This window comes from Rhinopithecus bieti, unplaced genomic scaffold, assembly GCF_001698545.2.
Source record: "Rhinopithecus bieti isolate Rb0 unplaced genomic scaffold, ASM169854v2 scaffold_22548, whole genome shotgun sequence".
Classification (NCBI taxonomy): domain Eukaryota; kingdom Metazoa; phylum Chordata; class Mammalia; order Primates; family Cercopithecidae; genus Rhinopithecus; species Rhinopithecus bieti.
In genome coordinates, this window is record NW_016810469.1 from 545,947 (window position 1) to 558,633 (window position 12,687).

General features: G+C 47.2%; 2 protein-coding genes across 4 annotated transcripts in view; both read left to right on the plus strand.

The window, feature by feature from the left end:
• The window catches only part of INPP5B (inositol polyphosphate-5-phosphatase B), an 83,918-nt gene extending 77,528 nt beyond the window's left edge, over nucleotides 1-6,390 (plus strand). Inside the window, 5 exon segments of the mRNA XM_017892103.1 lie at nucleotides 1,795-1,879; nucleotides 2,501-2,628; nucleotides 4,035-4,099; nucleotides 4,101-4,144; nucleotides 6,041-6,390. Of these exon segments, the coding sequence (XP_017747592.1) occupies nucleotides 1,795-1,879; nucleotides 2,501-2,628; nucleotides 4,035-4,099; nucleotides 4,101-4,144; nucleotides 6,041-6,156 (438 nt within the window). The 3' untranslated portion in view covers nucleotides 6,157-6,390.
• Nucleotides 6,391-6,547: 157 nt separating this feature from the next.
• Nucleotides 6,548-12,687, plus strand: part of MTF1 (metal regulatory transcription factor 1) — a 55,302-nt gene continuing 49,162 nt past the window's right edge. For 2 of the 3 annotated variants that reach the window (XM_017892104.1, XM_017892107.1), the window contains exons 1-2: nucleotides 6,548-8,621; nucleotides 10,717-11,175. In XM_017892104.1, coding sequence (XP_017747593.1) covers nucleotides 10,768-11,175 — 408 coding nt within the window. In that variant the 5' untranslated portion in view covers nucleotides 6,548-8,621; nucleotides 10,717-10,767. Of the gene's footprint in view, nucleotides 8,622-8,817; nucleotides 9,409-10,716; nucleotides 11,176-12,687 lie in introns of those variants that run through there. The other variant, XM_017892106.1, reaches the window with a different exon arrangement.

Consider the following 12,687-nt stretch of genomic DNA (forward strand, 5'->3'; position numbering starts at 1 on the left):
TTTTTTTGAGACAGAGTCTTATTCTGTTGCCCAGGCTGGAGTGCAATGGTGCAATCTCGGTTCACTGCAACCTCCGCCTCCCGGGTTCAAGTGATTCTCCCGCCTCAGTCTCCCAAGTAGCTGGGATTACAGGCACCCGCCATCATGCCTGGCTAATTTTTGTATTTTTGTAGAGATGGAGTTTCACCATGTGGGCCAGGCTGGTCTTGCAACTCCTGACCTCAGGTGATCTGCCCGCCTCAGCCTCCCAAAGTGCTGCGATGACAGGCATGAGCCACCGCGACCTGCCAGAGGCCCTGCTATTACATGCAGTACCTGATTACCCCCAAGGGAAGCAGCATTGCATAGGAAGACCATCCCAGCACAGCACAGCATGTTCCTTCCCATGGCCTCTGGGGTCCTCCAGCCAGAAAGCTGCCTGGAGGCCTCTCAGGATGTCATCGCTCTCCTTCAGGAACTCTCACCAGCTTCTGGGAATGGGTGGGGCCAACTTGTTGATAAACCAAGCAGAGGCAGGGGACCAGATGCAACCCCTGGGCCACAAATTTGGAGGCCTGATTTCTAGAGTGACTAGGGCAGGCTTCACTAATCAGATTGGTTAGTTTCACTGACCTGTTTATGTAGGTTTCAGGGAGACCTATACAAACTACAAGCCCACTTGACCACTTCAGAGCAACATCTTTTTTTTTTTAAATATGCATTCTTATGATACTCCATTTTCACTTTCTTCCCCCCTCACATTTATTGAGAGTTGCAGTGTACCAATCACTATTCTAATTGTTTTTTACAGCATTGCCTCTAGTTTTCACAGTAGTTCTCAGATGAGGAAACAGATGCCTGGAAAGGTGAATAACTTGGTTAACGTCCCCAAGCTGATAAATGGGCAGAGGTGGAATTTGAATACAGTGAATCTGGCTAGAGAAGCCATATTCTTCAGTGCTGTACTATTCTACCTTCTCTGTAGCCCTCCTTTCAAATGGAACTTTTGAGCAATACATATAATATTGTTATTATTAATACAGTTATATGGTATTAAGTCATTTTGTAAAACAAATGAACATAAAGTATCCTGAGACTAATGGAAATAGCTTTGTTGCCATAATCTGTTTTTATTGAGATGAAGTCTTGCTCTGTCACCAAGCTGGGGTGCAGTTCACCATCTTGGCTCACTGCAACCTCCACCTCCCGGGTTGTAGCAATTCTCCTGCCTCAGCTTCTCGAGTAGCTGGGATTACAGGCATGTACCACCAACCCCAGCTAATTTTTGTATTTTTATTAGAGACAGGGTTTCACCATGTTGGCCAGGATGGTCTCAATCCCGTGATCCGCCCGCCTCTGCCTCCCAAAGTGCTGGGATTACAGGCGTGAGCCAACACGCCTGACCACTGCCATAATCTTATTTGCCCAAAGCATTGAGGTGCCTTGTTAGTGTTCTCTTATGCTCTTATGCACTGTATATTTTCTTCATTTTCTTTCCCCCTGGGTAATCCCTCTATACTACTGCAGGAAACATAGTTGCTTTTATGTTTTCTCCAATGTTGGATCTTCTTGTGTGTTGTGTGCCCTACCCATAGTTTTATAGTGGATGCCTGAAGACCTATTGTAGAAACTTGCCTGGCAAGGCCTGCAAGATGAATTAGCCACATCAGCCTAAATCAGATCATCTGTCAGGGTGATTCAGAGGCCTCACCACACTGCTCCTTTTTGCATTCTGCTAGTGATATTGCCAGGTCAGGAAATCATTGATGATTTTCTGAGAAAATAATTGTTTTGTTACTGTTTTCCCTTTTGCAGGAAGATCTGTTTCAGCAACCAGGCCTGAGGTCAGAATTTGAACATGTCAGGGACTGCTTGGATACTGGAATGATTGATAACCTCTGTATCCTTCAGACATTCAACTGTGTGTGTGTGTGAGAGAGAGACAGTGAGAGAGAATATGAGTGAGAGAGAGAGAGAATATGAGTGAGAGAGGTGAGAAAAAGGAAAGTATTTTATGGCTCAAAATCTGATATTGTATCCTCAGCTACCATGTTTTATTTAAAGTTTGCATAGAGAAGGCTTTACACTTTTATTTTATTTTATTTTTTTGAGATAGGGTCCATCTCTATCACCCAGGCTGGAGTGCAGTAGTGTGATCTTGGATCACTGCAGCCTTTACCTCCTGGGCTCAAGCGATCCTCTCACCTCACCCTCCCGAGTAGCTTGGACCACAGGTACATACTATCATACCTGGCTAATTTTTGAACTTTTTGTAGAGGCAGGGTTTCACCATGTAGCCCAGGCTAAGAATTTACAACTTTAAGCAACCAATAGAGCAGGAACTCAGGAGGGCCTGGCTCACCTGACAAACAATGTGGCCCCTTCGAGAAGTTAGGCTGGCATCCTAGCCCTAAGCAGAGAGCCTGACAGGGTAGTCAGCACTTCTGGCACATGCTTGCTCCTGGGCCTTTTCCTAACCATGGGCAGCAGCATCATGGGTTCCTTAACAACAGGCCAAAAGCTGCCAGCAATCATTCTGTAGCTGAAGCCCTGCTGCTTTTCCTGGAGAGCCTTCCAGAGCCTGTCATCTGTTACAGTGCCTACCATAACTGCTTGGAGTGTTCCGGCAACTACACAGCAAGCAAACAGGTGAGAGGAAGCATTGAGCAGCATGTCGTTAGCCCCAGACCCCATGGGGCTGAGGGAACAGAGTGGACACAGTTCCTCAAGTGCAGCATCTCAGAAACTGAACACCTTATCTTTCCTTCTCAAACCTGTTCTTTCTCTTATGTCTTTGTTTCTTTTAATGGCATCAACCTTAATTCCAGTGAGTCAACCTCAAAACCTGAGTCATTTCTGACTCCACCCTCTCCTTGCCTCCCACATGCCCAGTCTCGTTACTCTAGCCCCCGTCCTCTCTCTTCCATTCTCATTGCCAGTCTCGTTGCTCTATCCCCCGTCCTCTCTCTTCCATTCTCATTGTACCTAGCTTGGCTCAGTGCCCTGCATTCACGGTTTCCTGTTGATTTGTTTTGCACACTGCCATCAGATTGTGTATTCTAAAGCTATTGTCATGTGACTGTTGGTCAAAAACCATACTTGGCTCTCTATTGCCAATTACTGATCTTAAATATCGAAGACTTTCTATGATCTAGCTTGGTGGTTCACACGTACAACAGGCCTTGGCAGAATAATCTAGAAAACTTGCCAATAATAGAGATTCTAAAGCCATACCCCAAATCCACTGAATTACAATAACTTTTTTTTTTTTTTTTTTTTTTGAGATGGAGTCTTGCTGTATTACCTAGGCTAGAGTGAATTGCACAATCTCGGCTCACTGTAACCTCTGCCTCCTAGGTTCAAGTGATTCTCCTGCCCCAGCCTCCTGAGTAGCTGGGATTACAGGCGTGCACCACCGCGCCTGGCTAATTTTTGTATTTTTAGTAGAGATGGGGTTTCACCATGTTGGCCGGGCTAGTCTCGAACTCCTGACCTCAGGTGATCCACCTGCTTCGGCCTCCCAAAGTGCTGGGATTATAGGCATGAGCCACTGAGCCCGGCCCATAATCACTTTTGGAATCTATTTTGTTTAAGCTTCCAAACTGATTCTGATATGCAGATAGCTGGAGTACTCATTGATCAGGGCCTGATTAACCCTTCTAGTTATGCTCCTGCCAAAATTGACTCCTCATAAAGTGTTCTCTCTACTTATCTCACTATTTCCCTTCTCCTGCCCTTTTTTATACTTTCTTTGCTCTAAATAACCCCAGTTCTTATCTCTGTAAGTCCAATTTTGTCTTATATTCAAGACCCAACTAAAATGTCTTATTTCCTTTAGTCTTATAGGAACATGTAGTTAAAAGTTTGACTTCTAAATTCATGTTGCATTTGACTCCTACCTCTCTTTTGGTACTTATGCCAAGTAGTAAGCAACCAGTTTTCTGTGCACAGTCTTTCTCGTGCACTTGGATCGTGTACACAGTTCTTGGACTATAGTAGCCACTTGACAAACAATTCAGTGAACAAAAGACAAATGCCAGTTCCTTCTCTTTCAGGTCATTTCTACTCTCCCCACATTCTACAAAAATGTCTTCCACTACTTGATGGCGTTTTACAAGAACTGCTGAAAATTCAGCAAAAAATCATTTGGATGAGAATATTCTAGGTAAGCAGCCAAATGTCTATGGAAAGCATTTCTGCAAACTGAGACTTGTAATGAGAAATGAGGTTGAGGAGGGGCCCAGGTCCCTTGCAGTAGAACTAAAATGTCAAGGTCTGGGCAAAGATTATTTAAAGCAGAAAGTTTTGCATTTGGACACTCCTCCCTACTCCTAACAACACAAGAATAAGTATAGTCATGGGCTGGGTGTGGTGGCTCACACCTGTAATCCTAGCACTTTGTGAGGCTGAGGTGGGTGGATCACCTGAGGTCAGGAGTTTGGGACCAGCCTGGCCAACATGGTGAAACCCCACCTGTACTAAAAATATAAAAATTAGCTGGGTGTGGTGGCGCATGCCTGTAATCCCAGCTAAACGGGAGGCTGAGTTGGGAGAATTGCTTGAAACCGGGAGGCGGAGGCTGCAGTGACCCGAGATGCCACTGCACTCCAGCCTGGGCGACAGAGTGAGACTCCATTCCCTTCGCCCCCAAAAAAAAGTATAGTCATGTACCATATATCATCTTGGTCAACGAAGGACCACATATACGATGGAGGGCCAATAAGATTATAATACTGTGGTTTTGTGTGTGTGTTTGTGTATGCGTGCGTGTGTGTGTGTGTGCTTAAGAAAGTCTCACTCTGTCACCCAGGCTGGAGTGCAGTGGTGTGATCTCAGCTCACTGCAACCTCCACCTCCTGGGTTCAAGTGATTCTTCTGCCTTGGCCCCCTGAGTAGCTGGGATTATAGGCGCTTGCCACTATGCCCAGCTTTTAAATTAAATTGAATTAATTAATTAATTAATTTTTTAGAGACGGAGTCTTGCTCTGTCGCCACGCTGGAGTGCAGTGGCATGATCTCAGCTCACTGCAACTTCCACCTCCTGGGTTCAAGCAATTCTCCTGCCTCAGCCTTACAAGTAGCTGGGACTACAGGCGCGCACTACCACACCCAGCCAATTTTTGTATTTTTAGTAGAGACAGGGTTTCACCGTGTTGGCCAGGATGGTCTCAATCTCTTGACCTCATGATTCCGCCCGCCTCGGCCTCCCAAAGTGCTGGGATTAGAGGGCTGAGCCTCCGCGCCCGGCTTTTTTTTTTTTTTTAAGGGCAGTGACCAGCCCAACGTGCCCACCCTCCCCGCTGCGGGATGGGAGAGGGCTGGGAGCCAGATGGCCACCCCAGCCCTCACAGCCACCCCTCGGACAGGGGCCACAGGGCCACACCCTCCAATGCCCACACCTTAGCCATCCCTACCATGCTCATGGAACCTTGTCTCAGCCTGGGGATGAGCCCCCACCGGGGACAGGGGGTGGTGCGGGGAGGAGGCAGGAACCAGAGAGGCAGGACACCAAGCAGGGCCGTCTCCCCTATAACCTCCCAACCTCAGCCACCTCTGACACAGCACCATTCCCCTTGGAAAGCCCACTGGCAGGACAGGCTAATTTTCGTATTTTTAGTAGAGATGGCGTTTCATCATGTTGGCCTAGCTTGGTCTTGAACTCCTGGCCTCTAGTGATCTGCCTGCTTTGGCTTCCCAAAGTGCTGGGATGACAGGTGTGAGCCACCATGCCTGGCTCATAATACCGTATTTTTGATGTGCCTTTCCTATGTTTAGATATATTTGGATGCACACATACTTAGCACTGTGTTACAACTGCCTATAGTATTCAGTATAGTAACATGCTGTACAGAAGCCTAGGAGCAATAGACTATACCATATAGAATTGTGTAAGTACAAGTGTAAGTATAAGTTTGTGAAAGTTTAAGTACACTCTGATGTTTGCACAATGACGAAATCACTTAATGACACATTTCTCAGAACATATCCCTGTTGTTAAGTGATGTGTGTCTTTAGTACCTTCTTTTGCTGAATCATTTCTTTTCTGTGTTTTTTCTTGCAGCTAGCATATTTGGCAGCTTATTGCTTCGAAACCCAGCTGGTCACCAAAAGCTTGATATGACAGAGAAGAAAAAGGCTCAAGAATTTATTCACCAGTTCCTCTGCAACCCACTCTGAGCCTCTGTATCTCTCCTCCTATTTTACTTGAGGCTGCCAATTACCAGCCCCACCTGTTTCAGCTCAAGAGCTGCCTTAAGATAATTATGTGAGGCCAGTTGGTAGCAAGAATGGCAGCTATTTCCTGAGCCTAGTACCCTGACTAAGCCCACCATTGGTTAGCACACTCAGTGCTGTGAGTCGTGAAGACACGGGAGAAAATCCACCATAATAAAACTGACATTCAATTTTCAACTTTAGTTATTTAACACAGATTGATCTTTTTTTTTTTTTTTTTGAGATGGAGTTTCGCTTTTGTTGCCCAGCCTGGAGTGCATTGGTGTGGTCTTGGCTCACTGAACCTCTGCCTCTCGAGTAGCTAGGATTATAGGCGTCTGCCACCACGCCTGGCTAATTTTTTTGTATTTTTAGTAGAGACAGGGTTTCACCATGTTGGCCAGGCTGGTCTCGAATGCCTGGCCTTAGGTGATCCAGGCCTCCCAAAGTGCTGGGATTACAGGTGTGAACCACCATGCCTGGCCTAAAATGTTTTTAAATAACTGTATTTGTTGTACTCACTCCTCCTACCTCCAGGGCATAGTCAGTGCCTTCCCTGTAGCCTGGGCTGAGATCCCCATGAGCAGATATTTGATGGAAAGTCCTGAAAGGCCAATGAGTTGGATGGCAAGAATGCAGGCAGAAGCTGCTGGGTAGAACAGGCCACAGCCACCCCAGATGCTTTCAGTGCTCTGTCTGAGGATGTGTATATGCATATGCAAACTCTACCCCCGTTCCTGCCCAGATAATGGCTCGATAACTCTGAAGCTGGTTGCTCAGCCTCTGATTTAATTTTTAAATACAGGCATTTAAAAAATTAAAATGACCAGGCACAGTGGCTCACGCCTGTAATCTCAGCACTTTGGGAGACTAAGGTGTGAGGATCATTTGAGACCAGGAGTTTGGGACCAGCCTGGGCAACACAGGGAGACCCCATCTCTACAAAAACATTTTTAAAAAACTAGCTGGGCATGGTGATGCATGCCTGTGGTCTGTTACTTGGGAGGCTGACGTGGGTGGCTCACTTGAGCACAGGAGTTTGAGGCTGCAGTGAGCTATGAACACATCACCGTACGCCAGCCCGGGTGAGAGAGGGAGACCCCATCTCTAAAAATGTAAAATTACTGAAAAAATGAGTGTTCGGTGAAACAAGTGGGATTTTCTGGGTCACCAAGTCTTCCAAACTGTATATGATGCTTCCCGTCTCCGTGTGTAATATATTTTAATGATAAATGTATTTTTAACAGTGGTGGTTGTATATGTTTTTATCTCTTAAGAGATGGCAGTTCGCTGCAGCTGGACTTTGTGGCTCAAGCCTTGGGGCCAAAGAGACATATTCCTGGCAGTCTGGTGGGTACCAGTCACTATTCACATACTTCCAGCAAGAAATGGTTATGGCACTGGCCTGAACCCCTTGACCCCTGGTCTAGTCTTTGGAGTTGTCCGACTCTGAATATTCGAGAGAAGCAGCTTATGGTTAAAACAGGCAGTGGCAGCTGGGAGGATCTAACAGCTAGATCCTCCAGGCATTTGGAAAGGACAGGGGCATAACGAAGGCACATGCAGAATCGCTTCCTGGGTACGAATGCCCACGACTGGGCACTGTAAAATGGGTTTAAGACACGGGCCAGCAGAACAATGTGAAAGGTTAAAGAAGGGAGTGGCCGGTAGGTGGCGCTAACTGGCCCGGGCATGAGTCCCGCCGAAGCTGCGTCCTCTTGCAGGGGAAGAAAGTTGGGACCGCCAGCCTGGGCAAGAGTGTGAGAAGAGAGCTGGGCGTCCTAGGCAAGCGCGTGAGAAGGGAAGAGGCGGCGGCGTCCTCTCCAGCTGGGCTCAGAATACTCTTAGGTCTGCCTTTGGGGTCTTCTCTTCCTTTCTGGGCCTCCCGTCTGTGTTAACTTTGATGGGTGCTGAAGGGAAGGCCGAGGCCCCGGCGGGAGAAACCTAGGCACGTCGCGGTCGTCCAGGCTCCCCTGGCGGGTTGGAGCCAGGGTTCTGACTGCCAACTGTGGTCCTTCCCGCTGCTGCTGTGGCTGCCAGGGCGAGGGCGGGCAGCGCAAACCTGGCTGAGGACATTTCGGATTCTTCCTTGGGGATTCGTGCCCTTCTCCTTGATTCCAGTGCCGCGAGGGCGACACCCTGCGGGCCTCCCGTGACACCCCGGGCGCTTCCCCACGCGAATAAACTCACCTTCTGGGCGCCTTCCCCTCGGTGCCCCGCCCCGCCCCTCCCGCTCGCCAATTGGAGGCTGCAGCTCAGCCCCCTGACAACCTGAGCCAACCAGAGGCGCCAGGGAGGGGCGGATCCGCTGTCCCCGCCTTCCTCCGGAAAGCGGAAGCGGAAGTGACGTTAGGGGAAGGTGGGGGCAATCATGGTGCCGCTGGGGAGGGGAGAAGCTGCTGCTGCCGCCGTTGCCGGGAGCCGCGGAGGTAAAAGGCGAAACTAGACTTGGCCTGGGCTTGGGACTTACTGGGGGGCGCGGGACTTAGGCTCCCTCCTGAAGCATTTCCCAATAGAGACCTCCGTCTGGTCACCATAGGGACCCCACCCCTTCTCCGTTTCCATGGGGATGGGTATCCAGCCCCCCTTTCCTGTTTCCATGGAGACCCGGACCCTGCCCCTCTCCTCGGTGCTTGGAGACCCCCAGCTTGTCTTCAGGTTTTTCTGTGTAGCACTGTGCTGGGGCTATCCCAGACAGGCTCCTTTTCCCAGCCTTCTCTCAAGGGGGCTCTGTTCGCACTCCTCGTTGGCTACCCTCAAACCTCCTGGTCTTGTTTGTTCCGGACAGTTGGTCTCCGCGTTGCCGCCGAGGGTGCCGGGGCAGCCCACTGGGGCCCTCGGTGCTTTCTTCTCTCTTCTCAGATGCAGCGAAATGTACATCTGTGGGGTTGCGTAAGCCAGAACTAGGGGTCGGGCCGGTACCTCCCGGATCCGATTCTTTGGCCTGTCTCTGGTAACTGTCTAGCCACCCCACTAAGTAAAGGCTCACTTTCTAACCCAGAGCAGAAGAGAAAGATAAAATGCAAAGCCAGACTGAAAACTAAAAGGGATGTGCTGATTGTTTTAAAATTTTCTGTTCTGCCTGCCAGACCCACATTTGTAGAGCCTGTGTTTGCAGATGAAGGAAGAATCACTATTCCAGAACGTGAAAGCTTCAAATGTAGTGTTTTTCTCAAGAGAATATATCTTCCCAAGATAGTATATCTTCACGAGAGAGTATGTCGCCATGTCTTTCATTCATTTAGCTGACATTTGTATCAGTGTACTATGCTAGGGGCTGTAGAAACAAAAATAATAAGACCCAATTCATTAAGGGACGAGAGCCCACTATACAACCATAACTTCTTGTTAACACCATATTGTTTTAGGACATAGATAGATACAGTGATCTTCATTGTTTGTGCCTGACTGGGGATTAGCCCTTCCACCCAGAAGGTTGAAACATCTGTTCTAGGTAGGAGGGAAGAAATTCACACTTGTTCCTCTACTATTTACCAAACATTGTGCTTTACATATGTTGCCTCTTTTATTCCTTATAAAAACTTTGAGAGAACAGGAATTACTAGTCCCACCTTGCACATAAGAAAAACGAGGCACAGAAAAGTTACCCATGTAGTAAAAGGCAAAGCCAAGATTTGTAGATAGATGACTCTGCCTCCAAAGCCTTGCTCCTTCTACCATAAACTACATGAAACCATTTACTGCTTCGTGGTCTGATTTGGAGGGTATTTGAGTGGAGTTTCTCTTAAGATTTGTAGCAACTCAGCCTTTAAGCATCTACTGTTCTGTTTGCTCTTTTGTCCCCTTTAAATATTTTGACCAAGTTTCAAATTGTTTGACAGGCATATTCAGAGGGTCTTATGAACTTATTACTTCAATTTTTGAAAAGCTTTTTTCTTTTCTTTTCTTTTCTTTTCCTTTCTTGTAGAGATGGGGGTCTCACTATGTTGACGAGGCTGATCTCAAACTCCTGGCCTCAAGCGATCCTCCCATCTCAGCCTCCCAAAGTGCTGGGATTACAGGCATGAGCCACCACGCCCGGTCAGCATTGCTTTTCTTTAAAAATGACTTGATGAGCCGGGCGCGGTGGCTCACGCCTGTAATTCCAGCACTTTGGGAGGCCGAGGCGGGCAGATCACAAGGTCAGGAGATCAAGACCGTGGTGAAACCCCGTCCTTACTAAAAATACAAAAAATTAGCCAGGCGTAGTGGCAGGCACCTGTAGTCCCAGCTACTCGAGAGGCTGAGGCAGGAGGATGGCATGAACCCGGGAGGCAGAGCTTGCAGTGAGCCGAAATCGTGCCACTGCACTCCAGCCTGGGCAACAGAGCGAGACTGTCTCAAAAAAAAAATGACTTGATGGTTTTAAAGTTAAAATAAAATAAAAAAAAATTATTCCCAAGGATGGTTTTTCATTTGCTTTAGCTTGCTCTTTAAATGAGAGGGAAAATGAACCTTGTGGTTGCTGAGGAGGTGCGTGGGTCTTGTGGTATGACTCTTAACTCTGGCTTTGTTCTGTTACAGACAAGTCATTACGTTTTCATTTCTCACAATTGGGCTGAGCACAACTGAACCATGGGGGAACACAGTCCAGACGACAACATCATCTACTTTGAGGCAGAGGAAGATGAGCTGACCCCTGATGATAAAATGCTCAGGTTTGTGGATAAAAACGGACTGGTGCCTTCCTCATCTGGAACTGTTTATGATAGGACCACTGTTCTTATTGAGCAGGACCCTGGCACTTTGGAGGATGAAGATGATGATGGACAGTGCGGAGAACACTTGCCTTTTCTAGTAGGGGGTGAAGAGGGCTTTCACCTGATAGATCATGAAGCAATGTCCCAGGGTTATGTGCAGCACATTATCTCACCAGATCAGATTCATTTGACAATAAACCCTGGTTCCACACCCATGCCAAGAAATATCGAAGGTGCAACCCTCACTCTGCAGTCGGAATGTCCGGAAACAAAACGTAAAGAAGTAAGTAAAGCAGTCAGTGAGGGCCTAGTTTGGTTTTGGGGCAAGTCCTTACAAAATTCTTGGTGCAAATTTTAGCTGGGGAGTGAAGGAGTGCGTGGGGTTAGGACTTACAGTAGTTTTGCTTATCAGCAACACATATGCTTCAGGTTTTGTTGTGATTGCTTCTGGACCTTTTGGTTTGTATAGCCATGTTGAAATTTGGCAATATGAAATTGTAATTTCTTGAATTTCCTTCCCCAAATCATAAATAAAACAGAAATTTCACTTAAGTAGGCCCATGTTTCTGGTGCTAAAATGACTCTTTAGCTTATCTAACAGGGAAATAACTAGAGTTGGCTTATTTGATAAAGAAATAACTATGTTTGGCTTATCTCCGCTTTGTGTTTAAATGATTTGTTTTGGAGATGAGTATCTGCTGGAATATGTTTTATTATCTTAGTGAATGTTTAATGAACTTTTATTTCACGTGGCACACGCCTGTAATCCCAGCACTTTGGGAGGCTGAGGCAGGTGGATCACTTGAGGTCAGGAGTTCAAGAGCAGCCTGGCCAACATGGTGAAACCCCGTCTCTGCTAAAAATATAAAAATTAGCCGGGCGTGGTGGTGCATGGCTGTAATCCCAGCTACTCAGGAGGCTGAGGCAGGAGAATCACTTGGACCCGGGAGGCAGAGGTTGCAGTGAGCCGAGATCATGCCACTGTACTCCAGCCTGGGCGATAGAGTGAGACTCCATCTAGAAAAAAAAAGAAAGAAAGAAAGAAAGAAAGAAATTCAGGCTGGGCACAGTGGCTGATGCCTGTAATCCCAAAACTTTCTGTAATCCCAGCACTGGGAGGCTGAGGCAGGTGGATCACCTGAGGTCAAGACCACCCTGGCCAACATGGTGGAACCCCGTCTGTTCTAAAAAGAGAAAAATTACCCAGGCATGGTGGTGGGTGCCTGTAATCCCAGCTATTCGGGAAGCTGAGGCAGGGGAATTACTTGAATCCAAGAGGTGGAGGTTGCAGTGAGCCAAGATCGCTCCACTGTACTCCAGCCTGGATGACAGAGAGAGACTCAGTCTCAAAAAAAAAGGGAAATTCAGGCAAGAGGCAGTAAATGAGAGCAGGTTATCTAAAATAAGTTTTCATTTTCATGTTTAGCTAATGTGAGGAAGGTGATGCATGTCAGGATGCTTTGAAAACTGCAAAGCATTTTACAAATTACATTAGTGGTTATTAGCAGAATAAAAGTTCTGGTTTAAAGGTAGTGAAATACATTATCCAGGAACTTTTTTTTTTTTTTGAGACGGAGTTTTACTCTTGTTGCCTAAGCTGGAGTGCAACGGCACAATCTTGGCTCACTGCAACCTCTGCCTCCTGGGTTCAAGCAATTCTCCTGCCTCAGCCTCCTGAGTAGCTGGGATTATAGGCAGGCGCCACGATGCCCAGCTAATTTTTTGTATTTTTAGTAGAAATGGGGTTTCACCATGTTAACCAGGCTGTTCTCGAATTCTTGACTTCAGGTGATCC